The 22,432-nt window shown below is 36.1% G+C and overlaps 1 protein-coding gene and 1 pseudogene across 1 annotated transcript; both read right to left on the bottom strand.

The window, feature by feature from the left end:
- Positions 1 to 464: 464 nt before the first annotated feature.
- On the bottom strand, positions 465 to 1,394 carry LOC129551144 (olfactory receptor 4C13-like; annotated as a pseudogene).
- An 11,534-nt stretch (positions 1,395 to 12,928) lies between these two features.
- LOC129551145 (olfactory receptor 4C11-like) lies at positions 12,929 to 13,861 on the bottom strand. Its single transcript, XM_055418870.2, has one exon. It carries the CDS (start codon positions 13,859 to 13,861, stop codon positions 12,929 to 12,931), a length of 933 nt encoding a protein of 310 aa, XP_055274845.2.
- Positions 13,862 to 22,432: the final 8,571 nt, after the last annotated feature.

Raw genomic sequence — 22,432 nt, 5'->3', positions numbered from 1 at the left:
TCCAGGTGCTTGAGCTTCAGTAGTTGTGGCTTGTGGGCTCCAGAGCACAGGCTCAGTAGAGGTGGCATATGGATTTATTTGTCCATTGGCCTGGGGGATCTTTCTGGACCCATGTCCCCTCTATTGTCAATTGGATCCTTAACCATGGGACCACCAGGGATGCTCCTTACTGTATTTTTAAATTTCTTTAATTAATTTTATTGGGATTAAAGCTTGTGAATACATATACAATGGATGAAGCTAGTAAAACTCAGCTCCAATTTGGTAGAACGTTTCAAATATTCAAAAAATAGTCCTAGGCTAGGTTTTTGTCTCTTTAGTTGCATCCACTTCTTCTTTTCCCCTTTCAGAATCTATGATTTTAAGTTTTTTTTTTTTTCTATATCTCATAGGTATTCTTGCTGGAGGTCACCAACAATTATATTTTTGAATCAGTTGACTGAACTTTGGGCTTCACGGACATCTTATTGATCACCTGAAATCACTTTTCTGGTACAAAATTTCCTGATGGCATTTTTCATCTGGTCATTTCTCACAGTATAGATTAAGGGATTTAACGGAGTTATCATACTGTAGAATACAGCAACTGATTTATCAACAGGCAAAGTAACTGCTGGTCTCAGGTACACAAATAAGCAGGGCCCAAGGAACAGGATGACTGCTGTGATGTGGGAGACCCAGGTAGAGAGGGCCTTGCATCTAGCCTCCAAGCTATGGGTCCTCAGTCTACGCAGAATGATCACATAGGAGCCAATCAAGAGGAGCAAATTTAACAGACAGAAGAAACCACTGTTGGCAGGAACAAAAATTCCTAGGAGGTGAGTGTCAGTACAGGTCAGATCTAGCAAAAATATTAAGTTACACATAAAGTGATCTATGATGTTAGGGTCACAGAAAGGTAATCTGATGATGAAGAAGAGTTGTATGGTTGAATGAATAAAGCCTCCCATCCATGCCACTCCCACTAGAAGCCCACACAGTTACCGATTCATGATGGTTGTATAGTGTAAGGGCTTACAGATGGCCATGGAGCAGTCACAGGTCATCACAGTGAGCAGGATGACATCAGCACCTGCACAGACATGTTCCCCAAAGATCTGCATCATGCATTCATTGAAAGGGCTGGTTTTCTTTTCATAGAGGGTATCTATGATCAGTTTAGGAGTAGTAACACAGAAATAGCAGGGATCAACAAAAGAGAGATGGGCCAGGAAATAGTACGTGGGGGACCTTAACAGTGGTCTGGCTTTGATGATGACCATAGTGAGCATGTTTCCTACCATAGAGACAATGTACATGACCAAAACCACAACAAATATGATATTCTGCATATTTGGATTCTTTGAGAGTCCCAGTAGAACAAACTCTATCACATTGCTTTGGTTATCCATGTATCTCAAGTTATGATTAATCATGTTATCTGAAAAAGAGTCACAATTTATTAGTTCAACCTTGAATTAATTAATATTGCAATGTAATAATGAATGCCTAAATTCTATGGGCTTTGATTCTTATGATTTATCTGAGATAGGAAAAAAGACAGTAATAATTCAAGAAAAGACAGTAATTATTCAAATTCTCTCCTGGGGAAGGTGATTTTTTAAAGTACAGACATGAAAATGTGCAGATAGAAGCCAGAGATTATCTGTGCATGTGAGATGACTCACAGCCTAAGGTGAAGCAGTAAATCTCACACACAGTGGCAGCTACGCCAGAAGAGAGAGGTAGAAAATGCATGCAGAGGCTGTGCCTTCAAAGCTGGACAATTTCTCTTTTATTTTTAGGAAATGGCCAACTTGAAAATGTAATTTAGAATATGAGTATACAGATAAAGAGAGGTTTGAAAAGTGAGAATATTGCCTTTATCTCTAGTAAAGATCTTTGTGTGATCTTGATGAAGCCGGTTGAGGTTCTGTATGGAGATAGAAGGCAGAGAAAAGAAACCCTGAAACCAGATATTTATAATTGTTGACCTAAAGTTTAATAGATATTGAATAGAAAGTAATGGCAGAATACCGGAGCTACCATAATATATTTGATAAAGCATATCACCTAAATCCAATGACTTATAATAACTAATGAATATACTTTTAATGATTGACTGTTATATGCATGACATGGTAGCAACATGTGTGTGTATTATTGTTTCATTCCTCTTGCAGATGAAAAAAAATCTCAGAAAATCACGTTAGATGTAAATAATAGTAATACTAATTTTGGCTAAAACTTCCTGAACGCTTCCTCAGTGTTCCTCAGTGCTCTAATTTTTCTTTGCAGAAATTGGTTGCAATTCTCATTGCAAATTTGTGATCTGATTACTACTGTAATTTTATACTAGAAACCTAGAAAAGTTAAGAATCTTGTCCAAGGTTAGGCATATATTTAATATCAGAATATTATTAATTTTTTTCTCTGTATGCTTAACCAATTGACTAGATTGTTATACTACAATAAACAATGTTTAACTAGTAAACTCCTTTTGATAAGATTGCAATTACTATAGTTACTTCAATATAACTTCAGAGGCATATCTATGAGGCAAATTTGTCAACACACAAATACACATATAATCACACACACCATACTCACACAGGAAAATATATTGAACTCTTTAATATCAATAACTATGTGGCACTGCTTTCACTGATGTTTCATTTCATCTTATTTTCCTCATCTTAATTTCTCCTTCAATTCCCCTGCAATGAATAGTCCTGCAGACTCTCCCACACAACATTGAAAATGATGGCACAGCAGTGAATCATGTTGTTTTGAGAATCAGAAAGTCCTTATTTTCAGGTCCTTCTCCACTTGCAACTTCTTGATCTGGAGTACATTTCTGGCACCTTACATCTGGTTTCCTCTACAATCAAGTAAGAAGATTGATGTCCATCTTAGAAGCAGTTATGAAAATTGATAGAAGAAACATATATGAACATATTTGCCATACCATGGAGGACACACAAAGGACCTTCACTTGTTTTCGACTATCTGTGAACCTCGTTGTAGGAATAATAGACATTTTGAGCAACGATACAAAGAGACATTTAGCCATGCAATAAACTGAAGAATGGTCATCTCCAATTTTACTTTTAAAGATGCCACAGAGACCCATATTATACATCGTGGTTGACCCCAAGAAGTGTTCTTCATATTCCTGTTGGTCTAAACAGATGATGATTTATATCATTTAATATTCACTTTGTTTTTCTGTGTGGAGAGTATTTAAATTTTCTTTTCATTCACATGATCAATCTTGAGTATCTTGGCAAAAAGACTGTATCTGGTATTAGAGAGCTGTATCTTCTAAATTTTTTTATCGCTATGAGCCTCAAAAGTTTCCATCTGTCAAGTTAGGTTAATGATATTTACCAACAATATTGTGAGCAAAACCTGAAGGTGAAATGCTCCATTACTCTATTTTAAAATGTTGGAACATCAAGTTTACTTTATATGGAAAGTAACAACAATTAAGAACAGTAGTATAACCATCTTTAGTAAGCATCGGCACTATTGAAAGGCCTACCTTCTGGTTTTGATCATCTTAGTGATATTTCAGGGTGTTCAGAAATAATCCTGTCTTCCAATTTACCCTTTCTTAGGATAAGTAACTTTCTGTGTTAAAAATATAGCACACTTAAAAGAGATTGTTCAGATAATTTGTATCAAATCAACAATAGAGAAGTAAGTCTTTTTATGAGTCTAACTATCCTCCTAGCATAAACCTCTATAACTTTCTACAGAAAACCCTGAACTTGAATGTAGAATGCATTCACTCATGACACGATACAGAAATGATTTTCTATACATGGTTCTGGTTCCATAGGCAGAAGCCTGAATGCGTGGTGAATACACTTTCAAATGGTTTATTTATCCTTGACCAACTTTGCTCTAGAGAGGTAAACAACAACAACAATTTTAAAAAAATACATGAAAATGTCCATAAAATGCATGGATATTTAAGCAGGTTTTCATAAACATTCAAGGACCTTGTCTTGTAGCTTCTTTTTCTGTCCCGGGAATTAATTACTTCTTTTGATGGAATGGCTTTTTCTTAGAAGCAGGTATTCTAGAGAGATATCTTTGAGAAACGCCCATTCTAGAGTGGGAAATTGTATTACCTGCACTTGCAACCTAATCATATGATTCCACAATCTGTATATGAATCTGGGTTTCAAAGAAAATTTAATGGCATGTGACAGAAAGGGTGGCATATTTACAGCATGGGTACCTGTGCTGTATAGTTAACCTGTGGACTCATCTCAAAGAGAAAACTTTTATTTTCTTACCAATATTAAACTTTTCTAGAAATCTAGGGCTGATTGCTTGTAAGTTAGAGCAGTGAGGGCATAAAATTAGTGGAAACCATTTCAAAGTGCCTGATATCAAAACCTTTTATTCCCTGTTCATCAGAGAGTAACGAAAGTAAAAAGAAACTCTAATAGGATCCAGATGATTAATATCTGGAACATGTATGATGGTTAGCATGGAACACATTGAACTTTTGGAGAGATATCTAAAGCACAAGAAGGGAAGCCTACATCAGACAATTTCTTTCCACATTCTGATCACTATGTATTACTTTTCTATTTAATTATGATAAGAGTTATGAAGTGATAAGTTACTGAATTTTTTTTTTTTTGCATTTCTCGATGACTAATGATTTTGAGCATTTTTAGAAACTATTTTTATGGGTATATGTTTTCATTGGGAAATTTCTTTTCAGATTATTTGCACAATTTAAAAATATGAGTTCTGAGTATCTTTATGTTCAGTCACCAAGGCATGTTTGACTCTTTTTGACTCCTGGACTGAAGCACACCAGTTTCCCTGTCCTTCACTGTCTCCCATAGTTCAGATTCATGTTCACTAAGTCAGTATCTTTAACTTAGTTGTTAATGACTTTTATGTATTCCAGACATATGTGTTTTGTCATATTTATTATACATATACACAGTATGAGGTATTTGTATATAAATGTTATTCAAGATTGGCCAATTAATCACAAACACAGTTTTCCCCTAGTCTGTGAATTTTCTTTAATTTTTTTAAAGCCTTTCATTTTTTTGGTAGTTTTATGGTTTGTGCTTCTCATATCATATCTAACAAATATTGATCAAGCTTTAGATCTCTTTGCCTTTTCCTACTGTTCATGAGGTCCTCACAGGAACAATACTGGAGTAATTAGCCAATCCCTCCTCCAGACTACTTTATCTGTCTTCTGAGAAATCTGTATGCAGGTCAAGAAGCCACATTTAGAATTGGATATGGACGAACAGACTGGTTTAAAATTGGCAAAGGAGTATATCAAGTCTGTATATTGCCAGCCTGCTGGTACACATATGTGCAAGTACATCATGAGAAATCTGGGCTGGACAAATCACAAACTGGAATCAAGATTGCTGGGAGAAAATACCAACAAGCGTAGATATGCAGATGATACCACTCTAAGGGCAGAGAGTGAAGAGGAGCTACAGAGATTCTTGAAGGTGAAAGAGGAGGGTGGAAAAGCTGGCTTAGAACTCACCGTTCAAAAACCTACAACCGTGGCATTTGGTCCCATCACTTCATGGCAAATAGATGGGTAAACAACGGAAACAGTGACAGATACTATTTTCTTGGGTTCCAAAGTCATTGTGGATGGTGACTATAGACATGAAAATAAAAGACACTTGCTCCTTGGAAAGAAAGCTATCACAAATCTAGTCAATGTATTAAAAAGCAGAGGCATCACTTTGCCAACAAAATTCCATATAGTCAAAGCTTTAGTTTTAAAGTAGTAATGTTCAAATGTGAGAGTTGGATCATAAAGTAGGCTGAAGGCCAAAGAATCATTGCCTTCAAATTGTGGTGCTGAAGAAGACTCTTTAAATTCCCTTGAATGGCAAGGAAATCAAACCAGTCAATCCTAAAGGAAATCAACCCTGAATATTCATTGGAAGGACCGATGTGGAAGCTCTAATGTTTTGGCCACCTGATGCCAGAATACAACTCATTGGAAAAAACCCTGATCCTGGGAAAGATTGAAGGCAAAAAAAGAAGGGGACAGAAGAGAAGAAGATAGGTAGGTAAGCATCACTGACCCAGTAGAGGTGAAACTAAGCAAACCTCTGGAGTTTGTCCCACTAAGGACATGGGAGCCTAGCATGCTGCAGTCCATGGAGTCTCAAAGAGTCCAGCAAGACTTCCAATTGAACAACAACCTCATGATTAAAACACTTCTTCTAGAATTTTTATGGTTTTAGATTTCACATCTACTTCACTGACATTTTGCATTAATATTAGTGTATAGTGTGAAGTATTATTGAGGTTCATTTTTTTGCACGTGGATATCATATTGATCCAGCATTTGTTGAAAGATCTATTATTTCCACACTGAATTCCTTTGATATCTTTGTTGGGAAATTCATGCATTTTTATGAACATTCTAATAGATATAACTTGTTTTGTGGTAATTTTATACTATGTCTTGAATTTAGGTAGAATAAATCTTTTTTTGAGAGTGACCTTTTACCATGAGCTTCCACCAAACCAAATATCTAAAAGAACAACAAGACTAGGAAATGGATCACTTAACTCAGAAATCTGATTTTCTGTGTAGGTTAGTAAATGCTTTGTATTGTAGGATTTATCTGTATAAAATAAAATTCATCTGTATAAAAATATAGCATTGAGTTTTAATTATCTCACAAGTTCCCCCTGGATATGGCCATATGATTTCTGTAATTTAGTTTTGTTTTCATGTTGCTGTTGGTTTGTTCACTCAGTCAAGTCAGAGTCTTTGTGACCCTGTGGACTGTAGCCCACCAGACCCCTCTGTCCATGGGATTTCCCAGGCAAGTGTACTGCAGTTGTTGCCATTTCTTTCTCACAGAGAGTCTAGAATTCACTGTTTGTGACTTGATTATTGTCATTCTAGGCCTTATATGTGAATTCTGAAAAAGTTTCCATATAGGCAATTACATCTTTCCATCCCCATGAAGGCATAACAATAGCTGTTAAATACCAGTGAAATACTGACCTCTTTGTCCCTCAGACTCATATAATGGAAAAATTGCTGGGGTCATAGCTAAGTTAGTGCACACATGGCCTTGAATACAAAAGAATCCTAAAGTACTTCTTCCTATCCATCCAAGTAGAAGCCAGGGCCATACACTGATGTAACTAATCATGACCTGAGATACAGGCATGATAGAAACAACATGACAGAATCTGTTCTGCTGGGGCTCTCACAAAATCCAAAGACACAGAAAATCATATTTGTTGTGTTTTTGGTCATCTACATTGTCTCTATGATAGGAAATGTGCTCACTATGGTCACCATCACCACCAGCTCTTTATTAGGTTAACCTATGTACTAGTTCCTGGCCCAGCTGTCTTTTGTTGATGCCTGCTACTCCTGGGTCACTATTTCCAACCTGATCATATGCTCACTCTTTGAAAACAAAATCAGCCCTTTCAAAGAATGCATGATGCAGATCTTTTGGGAACATGTATTTGCAGGTGATGATGTCATCCTACTTATTGTGATGGCCTATGACCCTGTGTGGCATCTGCAAGACCTTGCACTCTATGGCCATCATGAATCAGTGGCTGTGTGGACTGCTAGTGGGAGTGGCATGAGTGGGAGACTTTCTTCATTCAACCCTAGAGCTCCTCTTTATCATCAGATTACCCTTCTGTGGCCCTACTATTATAGATCAAAAACAGTCTAAGGCTACTCTTAAATATTTGATGTTTTATTAAAACCAAATTGGAGCCTAGTTTCACAAGCTTGATTATTATATATGTATTCATAAGATTTCATCCCAGTAAAATGCATTAAAGAAATTTAAAAATATAGTGATGAAGCTTCCCTGGTAGTCCAGTGGTTAAGAATGTGACTGTTAATGCTGGGGACACTATTTGAGCCCAACCCAGGAGGATTACACATGCTGCAGGACAACTAAGGCTGCTTGTCACACTATGGAGCCCACACACCACAACTACTGAAGCCTGAGTGCCTAGAGCCTGTGCTCCTCAACAGGAGAAGCCCTCAGAGGGAGAAGCCCACACACTGCCACAAAGAGTAGTCCTGGCCTGCCACAATCAGAGAAGCCCACACACAGCAATAAAGTTGCAACACAGCAAAAATTATTTAAATAAAAATAAATGCACAAAAAATAAGCAAAAAAAATAAATAAATAAAACAGTGATATTCAGCAGTAATCTTTACAGCAATACAAAAAGGCAAACACTTATATTATCTTCATTTTATAGAGTTGGACTGTGAAGAAAGCTGATCGCCGAAGAATCGATGCTTTTGAACTGTGGTGTTGGAGAAGACTCTTGAGAGTCCCTTATACTGCAAGGAGATCCAACCAGTCCATTCTAAAGGAGATCAATCCTGGATGTTCATTGGAGGGACTGATGCTAAAGCTGAAACTCCAATACTTTGGCCACCTCATGCGACGAGTTGACTCACTGGAAAAGACTCTGATGCTGGGAAAGGTTGGGGGCGGGAGGAGAAGGGGACGACGGAGAATGAGATGGCTGGATGGCATCACCGACTCTGTGGACATGAGTTTGAGTGAACTGCAGGATTTGGTGATGGACAGGGAGGCCTGGCGTGCTGTGATTCATGGGGTCGCGGAGAGTCGGACACGACTGAGCGACTGAACTGAACTGAAACAAATGAAAGGAGTGCATTCCAAAACAGAAATATTGAAGAATATGTAACTGGAATCTAACTGACATCTCAGATCATGCACGTAAGTGCTGTGAGAGATGGCCAAGGCAATGATGATTGAAGGGCAGAATAAATGTAATAATTAATATTTATTGATTTAGGGACTTGATGAACTATCTATCCATTTCCCTGTCCATATACATACATACACACATATATGTGTTGTATATATATTTTTACATATAAATAATATTCATACATTTAATTAGTTATATAATGTACATATATGTTCATTAACTACAAATGATTCTAACAATTATATGAAAAAATATATATACACCAAATATATGCAAACATATATTTACTTGCAATTATTTTCTCTCATTCTAAGGGTTGTCTTTTCATTTTGTTTATGTGTTCCATGGCGGTGCAAAAACTAAAATTTAATGAGGTTTCATTCATTCATTTCTTTATTTATTTTTTCATTACTCAAGGAGGTGGATCCAAAAAGATCTTGCTGTGATTTACGTCAAAGAGTTTTCTGGTTATGTTTTCATCTAAGAGTTTTATAGTCTCTGGCTTTACATTTAAGTTTTTAATTCATTTTGAGTTTATTTTTGTGTATGATGTTAAGAAGTGTTCTAATTTCACTGCTTTATATATAACTGTTCAGTTTTCCCAACACCACTTATTGAAGAGACTGTTTTTTTCTCCATTATATATTCTAGCTTACTTTGTCATAAGTTAGGGGACCATAGGTGCATGGGTTTGTCTCTGTGCTTTCTATTCTTTTTTCGTTGATCTCTATTTAAATGCTGAAGAGGGTGTGAAGAAAATGGAACCCTCCAACAATGTTGACAGGAAGGTAAATTTATGCGGCAGCTATGGGGAACAGTATAGAGGTTCCTTCAGTTCAATTTAGTTGCACAGTCATGTCCGACTCTTTGCTACCCATGAACTGCAGCACGCCAGGCCTCCCTGTCCATCAAAAACTCCCAGAGTTCACCCAAACCCATGTCCATTGAGTTGGTGATGCCATCCAATCATCTCATCCTCTGTCGTCCCCTTCTCCTCCTGCCCTCAATCTTTCCCAGCATCAGGGTCTTTTCAAATGAGTCAGTTCTTCCCATCAGGTGCCCAAAGTATGGGAGTTTCAGCTTCAGCATCATTCCGTCCAAGGAATATTCAGGACTGACTTCATTTAGGATGGACTGGTTGGATCTCCTTGCATTCCAAGGGACTCTCAAGAGTCTTCTCCAGCACCACAGTTCAAAAGCATCGATTCTTTGGCACTCAGCTTTCTTCACAGTCCAACTCTCACATCCATGCATGACCACTGGAAAAAACATAGCCTTGACTAGACGGACCTTTGTTGACAAAGTAATGTCTCTGATTTTTAATATGCTATCTAGGTTGGTAATAACTTTCCTTCCAAGGAGTAAGCATCTTTTAATTTCATGGCTGCAATCACCACCTAGAGTGATTTTGGAGCCCCCCAAAAAAAAGTCAGTCACTGTTTCCACTGTGTCCCCATCTATTTGCTATTAAGTGATGGGACTGGATGCCATGATCTTAGCTTTCTGGATGTTGAGCTTTAAGCCAACTTTTTCACTCTCCTCTTTCACTTTCATCAAGAGGCTCTTTAGTTCTTCTTCACATTCTGCCATGAGGGTGGTGTCATATGCATATCTGAGGTTATTAATATTTCTCCCAGCAATCTTGATTCTAGCTTGTGCTTCCTCCAGCCCAGTGTCTCTCGTGATGTAAGCTAAAAATATAACTACCCTATGACCCATCAATCCCACACCTGTACATACCTCTAGGAAAAGACAGTTTGAAATGATACATGCACCACAATATCTATTACAGCAGTATTTATAATAGTCAGGACATGGAAGCAGTCTAAATGCCCATCAATAGAGGAATGCATAAAGAAATTGTGGTACAAATATACAATAGAATGTCACTCAAATCTGCTGTGCTGTGCTTAGTTGCTTTGTCCTGTCCGACTCTTTTTAACCCCATTGACTGTAGCCCACCAGGCTCCACTATCCAGAGGATTCTCCAGACAAGAATACTGGAGTGGGTTTTCATGCCTTCCTCCATCGGATCTTCCCAACCCAAAGATCGAATCCAGGTCTCCCACATTGCAGACAGATTCTTTACTGTCTGAGCCACCAGGGAAGTCTTATTCAGTCATAAAAAGAACAAAATAATGATATTTGAGTCAACATGGATGGACCTAGAGATTGTCATACTGAGTACAGTAAGTCAAACAAAGCAAATATCATATGATGTCACTTATATGTGGGATTTTTAAAAAGAGGTTTTAAATGAACTTATTTATAGACCAGATGTACAGTCATGGATGTAGTAAATAAATGTATGTTTACGGAGGGCAGGGATAATTTGGGACCTTGGGATTGACATGTACACACTACCATATATAAAATAGTTAAAAAGACCTATTGAATAGCACAGGGAACTACTCAATACTCTGTTATGGCCTATATGGGTAAAGAATCTAAACAAAAAGTGTGGATATATGTATATGCATAACAGATTCACTTTTCTATATACCTGAAACCAACAGAACACTGTAAATTGACAACGTACCAATATATTTTAAAATGTCAAAACAACACACACACACAGAAAACCAATGCTTGATGGATATCTTCAGTTTGGTTTTCCTTCTATTATAACTGCAACTTCTATTAGCTCAATAAAATAAAATATTGCTGGCAAACATATCGGTGGTCATTAATTAAAAACAGAAATTTTAGTAAATATATTTAAAATTCTTTTATGATAACAATAGCACATACTATATTTTGTTATGTATGCAATCTTGAACCCTTATGAACACCAATAGCACAGAGATTATTTTAATTTCCACTTCATAGACAAACACTGAGGTCTAGAAGTCCATCTACCTTTCCTGAAGTTATAGGTCTATGAGGTGATAGAACAAGGATTTGGATTCATCAAGACTGAATCCAAAGCTAATGCTCTTAATCAGTATATTCTACTCCCCATTTCAAAGCTAGAATAAAACCAGTTCATGACCACTTCATTAATTCCTAATGTTTCCTGTGTTTTAGTTCACATTGCAGATGTTTAAATAAAGTGGATTTGAGGCATTTATTATGGATTAGAGATAAGGAAGACATATGAAACTGTTTTGAAACCTTCCTTCTTCTATTTCTCAGCAGAACAATCTTGAGGACGGGTTTACTTTGGGAACTTGAGAGAACTGCTATTTGTTCTGATTTTGCTATTTGTATGTTTTTGAAAGACATATTCAACTTTATAATATATTTGAGACATAACTGAGATAGCAAAAAAGCACTGGAAACATATCAGGAATTCTACTTCTTCCTGAGAGAAATGAAAGTATACTTACAATTGAGAGTTTCTCCTTTAGGGAGATGAGGGCAGATGGCTATTCACAATTATACACTCTGTTTATATTAATAGCATCTTCCAAAAATCATTTTAAATTACACCATTTCCCCTATTTAGTTTGGCTGCCAGTACTTCTGAACCACATGAAAACTTCTAAGTTTTATTTCCCTGTGTAACATCTTATTCTTTTGTTTAAACTGTATGTTTTCATCTGCATGTGAGCTTATTTTCTTCTCTTTTATATCTCTTACATTTGTTTATCCATTCAATCATCTGAAGTACAAATAACCACAAACCCCTGTGTAGTAAGTGTATGTGTCTGTACCTGTTTGTGTACTGGCATAAGTGATATTTAGACTAATTGAGCTTGTAACAAAATTATGACACTTCTATTCTCTTTTATACATATGGGCCTCCTAATGCATCACTTGAAACTTCTGAGTCACCAGTTTAGACACCGAATTTTGCAATGACCCAAAAAGTACAAATACATGAGAATTAAAAAAAAAAAAATCATGTTATTTTTACTCTGCTGGTGATGTACAGGGAAGCCTGGTGTCCTGCAGTCCATGGGATTGCAAAGAGTCGGACACAACTGAGTGACTTAACTGAACTAAGTGATTGAAAAATAAACTTTGACAAGGGATCATGATTAGAATTGGCAACTTTGGTCCATGTAAGAATGAGAAACCTTGGTATTCATCTTGCCTGTGAATTAAAAAAAAATAAATAAAGCAAAGCATACTTTGATTTTATTTATGCTGTTCCCACAAGAGTGAAACATTGTCACGTATGATAATTTGTACAGATTCACTAAAACCATGACTCAATAAACAATCAATCCAGACCCACAATTTATCTTTTGCTTTCTGAGGTAATTCTGACATGCCATAACTTTCTCATGGCATTTTTCACTTCTGCATTCCTCAGTGTGTAGATGAGTGGATTGAGGAAGGGTGTTCCAATTGTGTATAATACTTCCACCATCTTGCCCATGGGGAATGTGGTTGGGGGCCGAGTATATATAAATATACATGGACCAAACGATAAGACAACTACAATGACATGGGAAGTGCAAGTGGAGAGGGCCTTTTTCCTCCCTTTTGCACTGTGGTTCCGCAGCGAATGCAAGATAACAATGTAAGAGATCATCAGAATTATAAAACTGCTTGCACAAAGTGCCCCACTATTAATCGCCACTAGTAAGTTCATCACATAAATATCCATGCAGGCCAGTTTCAACAGTGGCTGCATATCATAGCAATAGTGATCAATCAAATTGGATCCGCTGAAGGGCAATCTCAAGGCCAGAATAATCTGAGCCATAGAATGTATAAAAGACCCTATCCATGCAAGAACAATCAGGAAGATGCAGACTTGTCGGCTCATGATGGTTGCATAATTCAAGGGCTTACAGATGGCCACGTACCGATCCAAAGCCATGAGGACCAAGACAAAGATCTCCATGCATCCAAATAAATGCAGTGCAAAGACCTGAGTCAGGCACTCATTGTAAGATATGCTTTTCTTTGCAGACAGGGCATCCACGATTAATCTCGGGGCTATTAAAGTTGAAAAGCAGGTGTCAACCAAAGACAAATAAAATAGGAAGAAATACATGGGGCTCCCAAGTGTCCGGCTGAATTTTATGGTCATAATAATAAGCAAATTACTCATCAAAGTCCCTACATAGAAAATGAAGAATATTACAAATACCATTTTCTGCCTCTTAGGATCTTGAGTCAATCCTAACAGTATGAACTCGGTTACACTGTTATTTTGCTTCATTGTTTCATGTGGTAAGGACAAAGCTCTGCTGAGAAAGTATCTGCAAAGGAGAAAAGAAGAAAGAAAATGGCGTGAATGCTACATGCATGATAAGTCACTTTAGTCATGTCCCATTTTTTGTGATCCCATGGACTGAAGTTGCCAGGGTCCTCTGTCCACAGAATTCTCCAGGCAAGAATACTGGAATGGATTGCCATTTCTTTCTCCAGTGGATCTTCCTGACCCAGGGACTGAACCAGTGTCTGTCTCTTGCTTTGACAGGGGGATTCTTTACCACTAGCACGATAGAGCCCTAATAGGTATACATGGTCATGGGACTGCCACCTTCCAATGCATAATCATTTATCTGCAGTGCAATGTTTTATCTGAATTAAAAGGAATTCATAGTACTCATTTAACCTGTTTCTTAAATTCATCTGAAAATAATAGTGTAAGAAATTGAAAATAATAAAAAGTAATTAATTATTCAGGTGCCATGAATATTAATTTGAGTTATTTCACAAGAGTGAATAACTCTTTCAGCTGAAGGTTTTCTTCAGTTTCTATCAAGGACATATTGATATTAATGTTCCCTATTGCAGAAGTTTGGAGAAGGAAATGGCAACCCACTCCAGTATTCTTGCCTGGAGAATCCCAGGGACGGGGGAGCCTGGTGGGCTGCCATCTGTGGGGTTGCACAGAGTCGGACATGACTGAAGCAACTTAGCAGCAGTAGCAGCGTTGCAGAAGTAGAGAAATAGTTTACCTAATTTACTCAATATGCTGTCACATCTTCAACAAAATGTCTGGTGATAAAATACTCTTCTAGTCAACATTGCTTTGAGTAATGATTGTCTAAACACTTCAAATTGTCTCTCATAATAAAACCTGAAGGTTCTTGAGAATCTCTTGGACAGCAAAGAGATCAAACCAGTCAATCCTAAAGAAAATCAGTCCTGAATATTCATTGGAAGGACTGATGCTGAAGTTGAAGCTGCAATATTTTGGCCACCTGATGAGAAGAGCTGACTCACTGAAAAGACCCTGATGCTGGGAAAGATTGAAAGCAGGAAGAGAAGAGAAAAACAGAGGATGAGATGCTTGGATGGCATCACAGACTCAAAGAACATGAGTTTGAGTAAACTCTGGGAGATAGAGAAGGACAGGGAAGCCTGGTGTGCTGCAATATCTGCATTCATAAAGAGTCGGACATAACTTAGTGACTGAACTACAACAAAGCACACATAAAAATATATGCACATACACACACTGCATTACACACATAGACACATATGATAGTAGACTGACTGGAGAGAGAGAAAAAAAAAAGCATAAAATTTTAGCAATTTTAGTACACAGCCAGTTGATCCAGTCTACCATTAAATGTATTTTAATCTGTTGCCTTGACTAAGTTTAATTTTTACTTCTTAAACTTTTCCAGTTGTTTACAATTTTAATGTTTTTCAAGTTTTAATGTGGTTTCCTTTAGTATTTTAAAGTCTTCTTTGAATTTACCACAATACTGCTTCTGCTTTTTGTTGTGTTTTGCCTGGCTGCAAGGCTTGTGTAATCTTAGCTCCTGACCAGGAATCGAACCCACAACCCCTACACTGGAAAGCAAAATCTTAACCACTGGAACACCAGGAAAGTTCCCAGATGTTGACAATCTTAAATTCAGCTTCTATTTTTTTCCCCTTAATTTTAGTCTTTAAATTATACTATGCTGTTAAAAGTTAAATTTGAATTCAGGGATTCACTGTGTCTAAAATGAAGGAAAAATTTCAAAAATGAACATATGCCATATTGGTTAAGTACTAGGAATTTATAAAGTGAGCCCAAAAAGCAACAAGTAAAAGATAAAAATAAAGAGAGCATTTTTTCATACCTAGCTATATGCAAATCACTGAACAATTTGTCTTATGTGCCTTTATAATCTCCAAACAAGCAGTCAGTAACAAATTACATATGCACAATTGGTAAAGTGTGTTTACGACTCACATGCCAGACAACAGCATAATATTAAGTATAAATAGATTTCATTTATTATTCTTAGAAAAACACAGTAGAATAATTAATGGGCAAAAGAATCCATTTTAACAAAGACTCTTCTTGTTAAATACAACGAAACATAGGTAAAGATGCTTAATTTCATTCACAGTTAAATATATTCAAAGTAAATATCAAATTAGGTAACATTTTAACCCATTTTTGAATAAAGCAATCTTTGTGATGCAGTCTGTTGATATGTAGTGCTGACAAGTTGTGGGTTGTAGTCAATCTACACATTTTTGGTAGGAGGTTAAGCGGGCTCAGTCTGTTAGGGGATAATTTTCAGCATCTATAATATTACAGCTGCATTCAGCATTGGGTCTAGTGATTCCATTGCCTGCAGATACTTTTACTCACAGCGTCAAAGACCATTGTTGCAACATTTTCTCTGAGAGCAAAAGATGAGAATGGTCTTAAAATATATGTGAAGGGAACTGAATAAATAAGAGGTGGCAGTTTTATTTATACCAGTTGTTACGCCATTATTAGAACCAACCAATATAATATTGTAAAATAAAAAAAAATAAAATAAAAAAATAAAATAAAATCCATTACCAAAAAATAAAAATAAAAAAGAAACATAACAGGGACTTCCTTGGTGGTCCAGTGGTTAAGACTTTGAATTCTAATGCAAGGAGTGGGGGTTTTATCCATGGTCAGGTAGCTTAGAACCTATATGCCTCGTGACCAAACCACTAAGACATAATAAAAGAAGAAATATTGTAACAAATTAAATAAACATTTTAAAAAGGGTCCACATAAAAAAAATCATAAAAAAAGCAAATACATGTACAATAGTCTGTAAAGTACATTTTAAAGTAAACAAAATAAGAGGACAGCATTGCATACTAGGAAGTAAAGTGTTAAGTAAGGATAGGAATTTTTGTTCATAAACTACTGAATTTGAGTGCCTAGAAAAGAGTAGGGTCTTAAGCAATATCTGTTGAGTGAACGGAAGCTTTAAGAAAATAACATGTACATACAGCCTAGTAGTGTTTCACACTATACTATATTCAGATGCCATTGAGGTTTTTAAGATCTTACCAGGTTTGTAGGAATTCATGCAGAAGTTAGGATATTCACTTGCTCTTTTTTGGACACCCTTGACTCAAATGAAAAATCATTTTAAATGATCTTAAAAACCTGTTCATTTAGAACAGGAACTCTGATCTCACAAGGAGATTTAGGTCCTCACCAGCATGCCAAAAGATAGACTAAGTAGATTCCAGATCCTTCCCACACTTTCTGAAAGCTACTCTCACACAAGACTTTGATAAGGGAAGTACTTCTCTTTTGCCTCCCTGGAGGAGTACATAAACATGAATGATGCAAAATATAGAATTCTGCAGAATGTGATTCCCTAAAGTGTCCCTTCCCTTCCAATTGAGAGAAATGAACCACATGTGTTAAACAACTTAATTTTCAATTTGTCTTATTACTTATGGAAAAAAAAATGTGGCTTATACCCTCAATTAAAGACGTTTACATGGTCCCTAAGTGACATCTTTGGACTAGAATAAAAACAAAGATGGTCTTCCAGAACACAGGTAGGTCTTGTTTATTGATATCCTTCTTCAAGTAATAAATAAGGACTTCTAAAAAAACTGACAGATTCTAGGTCTGCAGCAAGGAATGTAAACATGAACCAGAGCATCTTGCAGCAACAGAAAGTAAGGAAACGCTAAAACACACACGTTTGCACAGTGATGAGAATAAGCCAAAGGAACACAGAAGTCAAAGAAAAGATGCCCCCAGTGCCCAAACTTGGAAAACAGTTTAGCAACAAAGCAAATAACAGACAATTGAAATGTAATCCAAAGTATAAAATAAATACCTATGAGTTATAATGATATAAATAATTGGGCCAATTACTAGATAGAGGAGAATACACAAAATTCCAAATAATTGATGCAGATACTTTATCCTCAGTAGCTCCAATTTTTCAGTGTCAGCTGAGCACACATTTAAGTGACTTCATTCCAAAGACAACACTATGGAATTAGGGAAAGGAGTAAATTTATAATGAATAAATATGACAAATACTACCTGAGTCAGATGATCAAATTTAACACCAACAGTGCTAAGTCACATTGAGAGTATGTACCCACTGATATGATGTGATGAAAGTGGAACTTTATGTCTCTGGTCTTTCTCCCAATAACCATAATCCTGCTCTAATGCAAATTAAATATCAGAAAACCCAAATGCAAAATTTTATACAAAATATTTGCCTAGTCCTTTAAACTATCAAGGTCAAGATCATCCAAAACAAGACAAGGCAGAGAAACTTTCAATGTTTGGAGGAGCTGGATAAAACTTAACAACTGAATGTAAGATAGTTTCCTGAATCAGATTCTGGAGGAGAAATAAGGCATCAATAAAAACTAATGAATCTTATTTACAGATTTTAGTTTAAAATAATGTAATATCAGTGGTTAGAGAGTTGTGATGAATTAACCATACTATATAAGATGAATACAGGTGAAACAGAATATAAGGTGTATGAAAACTGTGTTATTTTTTTACAACCTGCTTATAAATGTAAACCATTTATAAAATATAAAGTTTATGAAAACTAAATGGCATATTTTAACTCATCCTCATATTTTCTGTTGTAGCATGTGTCAGAGACCCATTATTTTTAAGTGTTGAATCATATTGTTTTAACTGGATACCACATTTTGTTTATCTGTTTACGTGTTGATGGATACTTAGGTTCCTTAACCATTTTGGCTGCTCTGAGTAGTGCTACTACCCTATGAATATCTGAATTCCTGATTTTAATTCTTTTGGGAATATACCCGGAACTGGAAAAGCTGGATCATTGGATAATATTATTTTTCACTTATTCAGGAATGTAATACTGTCTTTCACAATGGCTGCAGTTTCCTCAACCAATGCAGGGCTAATCCTTCAGATAGCAGATGAGAGGTCATGTCCTCTGGGTATGGAGTGACCACTTTTATTGGCAAAGAAGACTTGGTTTTCTTTTATTCCCTTTTCCTGGGTTACTGAAACCTCCAGTGATCTGTGATAAAATCTGGATTTCATCATGACTCTTCTTTCTCAAATCTTCATTGTATATATGAAATTATTTTGCCTATATCTCTGTAATATTTCTGGAACCCTTCTCTATTTCTCCATTTTACTTTGGTTTTCTTAGGTGCAAATGCAGAGAGAGAAATTTATAAAAGTAAATTCTAAGGAGAAATGTTGAGGGAAGCTGACTCTAGTACAGAGGAAAGGAATAGAGTCTCAGTTAGTGTTTGGATTTACCTAGGAGCCCTGAGAGTTCTGCAGTATTTATTGTATTATGATACAGATTCCACCTTAAGGCAAGAGGGCCAGCCTTTCACCCCCAATCCAGTCATTTTTTGGCCAGTGGTGGGCCCTGGGATGGTGAGAGTAATCCCCAGTGAAGCAGTTCCAATTTTCTCTGGTACAATTGTGCAGAAACAATGGGGTTGTGAGTTCTTAGCTGCTCAACAGTATGACAGCTATTCCTGGGTACACTTGCCTAGTGAAAGAGATTTGACCAGGTGCAACATGGCCACCACATTATGTGTCATCATTGGTACCACTGCAGCCCAAGCCTCTATCATTTCACACCCAGATAATTACAGTAACCTTCTAACTGCTCTACTGCTGCCTGTCTTGCACCCTTCAATTTATTTTCTGTATTGTATCTGGAGTCATCACCTAAATCTCAACTCTAACTGCATCATAAGCTAGCTTAAAAGACCATTCAGTCTTTTCCATATAGTACATAGCATCAAGCCTTGACACAATTATGAGATCCTTCTTTAACTTTCCTATTTCTATCTCTTGTTATTTTCCCTTTATAAGCTAAATGCCCAGCATGTTTCCTGGCATATAGTGGGAATACAGTAAATAATTTTAAATGAATAGTTGATTTCACAACTCTATCAAAATTATTAGGATTCCTGCATTCTTATATTCACCTTCTAGCTTTTTTTATATATTCCATTTCCAAGAACACTCTTACTTCATTTGGTGACTATTTATTCTGGTAACATTTTCTCATATTTTAGTTTCAGTTTTGAGATTTTTTTCACTCTGTAAACTTTCTGATTCCAAAGTCTTTGCTGTATATCGATCAAGCATGCTCTCATAGCATCCTGTGCTTCCATTGCCATATTTTTTGCAAAACTGCATTGCAATCACATGTCCTTTTTGGGGTCTGTCAGTGATCTTAAACTTTTTGAAGGCATCTCTTGAATTTCTCTTTATCACTGCTGTTGTTGCTGCTAAGTCACTTCAGTAGTGTCTGACTCTGTGTGACCCCATAGACACCAGACCAAAAGACTTCCCTGTCCCTGGGATTCTCCAGGCAAGAATCCTGGAGTGGGTTTCCATTTCCTTCTCCAATGCATGAAAGTGAAATTGAAGTCTTTCAGTCATGTCCAACTCTTCACAACCCTGTGGGCTGTAGCCTACAAGACTCTTCCATCCATGGGATTTTCCAGGCAAGAATACTGGAGTGAGTTGCCAGTTCCTCCTCCACTTTATCACTGAAACCCAAGCAAATATTAATGTGCCTTATTCATTCATTGGACCCAAAACTATTAGTTGTTTAATGAATGAAGGATGAAAGTGATACATGGAATACATTTATACTGAAATTACTTTGTATGTAACTGAAGCTACTTATTAAAAAACCAATACAATAATGTAATTAGAAAATATATGTATATAGTCTAAACTAAAAAAAAAAAAAAAAACTTTTCATAATATAATGTTACCCAAAATCAAACTGATTAACAAAAAAAAGAAAAAGCCGACAGTAACAAAATAATAAAATCTTGGTAATAACATAAAGAATAAAAGTTAAATAATTTTCTCATTTGATTATAGAAACAGCTTTAGTTTCTTTTTTTTTACATAGTTTAAGTGGGAATAATTAAAAATTGTGGTTTCCAAGGAGATAAAACTGGAATTCATCCCAGACTCTGAAACACATAAAAGTAGAAAAAGTTTCCTAATCTCTATCACTACCTTATTTATCTTCATTTTATTAATGGTATTCATATTTGTTTACACTTGAATTATTTATTCAGCATTTATTATGAACCAGAGATTGGGCTAATTGTAAAAAAAAATGTTAGCAAGTAGGCAAATACTTTATTCAGTATGACTATTTATATACTTAATACATGAAATTACCATCTGACATCAAATATTATTTTATTTGAATCATCCCTCCTTCTGACTCCTTGTCAGGGTAAGATGGTTACATGAGTGATTCGAAGTGATTCTGAATGCAATAGGAAATTTTGAAATATAGTATGTCATTTATTACTTAGATATTACATGGTCCATTGCTTTTTTATTCCTAGAATTGTTACTCACCACAATAACACACTACTTGACATAAAACCATCAACTATGACACATAAAAAATGGTCAGTATTATTAATTAAAATCATTAGCATTTATTCATATATAACGACAACTAAATATATATATATATATATATACATTATGATAGTGTATATACTAAGGTATAATATATATCTATATAAATATATATTTTAGCAGAACTGTTTCTATAAATTTTAACAAATGTAACTATGTTGCTTGTTGATCATTATGGCCTGGTCGTACATCGCAGCATTTAAGAACATGGTCTGACAGTTCAGATAGCTTCATGTTACTGGTTCCTCAATACTTTTGCTTTGAAGCATATTCCTTGCTGTTTGTTGGCTCACTTGTAATATGGTGATAATAACTATGTCTACACTTGGGATTGTAACTGAAATTATTAATAAATATCTGCATATTTTGTTACTTTTGTTTTATTAGAAAAATAGTTTTGAATCCATAAACATTAATGAAGTTAGATAAATAGATAAAAATTTGGTAGTTCTCCAAATTTGCAAAAGACTATTTTTTTGTCCCATTTCTACACGCGTTTATTCTGCCCTCTTTGTAGAATTTATGATTTATACTAGTTTCTTTCTTTGGTGAACAATATCCTTTTGAACTTTTCCTCTCTTCAATTGACTTTGGTGTCCAGGCACATTTATGTTACATCTGAAATAGCTTGCCGACTAAACAATTTCCTAATGGCATTTTTCATCTGGTCATTTCTCAAGGTATAGATTAAGGGATTTAACATGGGAGTTATCATAGTGTAGAATACAGCCACTGCTTTATTAACAGGTAAAGTAGCTGCTGGTCTCAAGTACACAAATATGCATGGCACAAAGAAAAAGACGACCACTGTGATGTGGGAGACACAGGTGGAGAGGGCTTTTTGCCTCCCCTCCAAGCTGTAGGTTCTTAGGGAATGCAGAATGACCACATAAGAGCCCATCAAGAGAAGGAAGTTTAACAGACAGATGAACCCACTGTTGGCAGTAACAAAGAGCTCTAGAGTGTGGGTATCAGTGCAGGCAAGATCGAGCAAAGTGGTCTATGACATTAGGGCCACAGAAGGGTAACCTGAAGATGAAGAGGATTTGAATGATTCCATGAAGAAAGCCTCCCACCCATACCATTACCACTAGCAATCCACACAGC

This window comes from Moschus berezovskii, chromosome 17 (assembly GCF_049115385.1).
Source record: "Moschus berezovskii isolate FMDL1 chromosome 17, NW_MosBer_1.0, whole genome shotgun sequence".
Classification (NCBI taxonomy): Eukaryota; Metazoa; Chordata; class Mammalia; order Artiodactyla; family Moschidae; genus Moschus; species Moschus berezovskii.
Note: the sequence above shows the minus strand (reverse complement) of the source record. Positions and strands in the feature narration are given on the sequence as shown.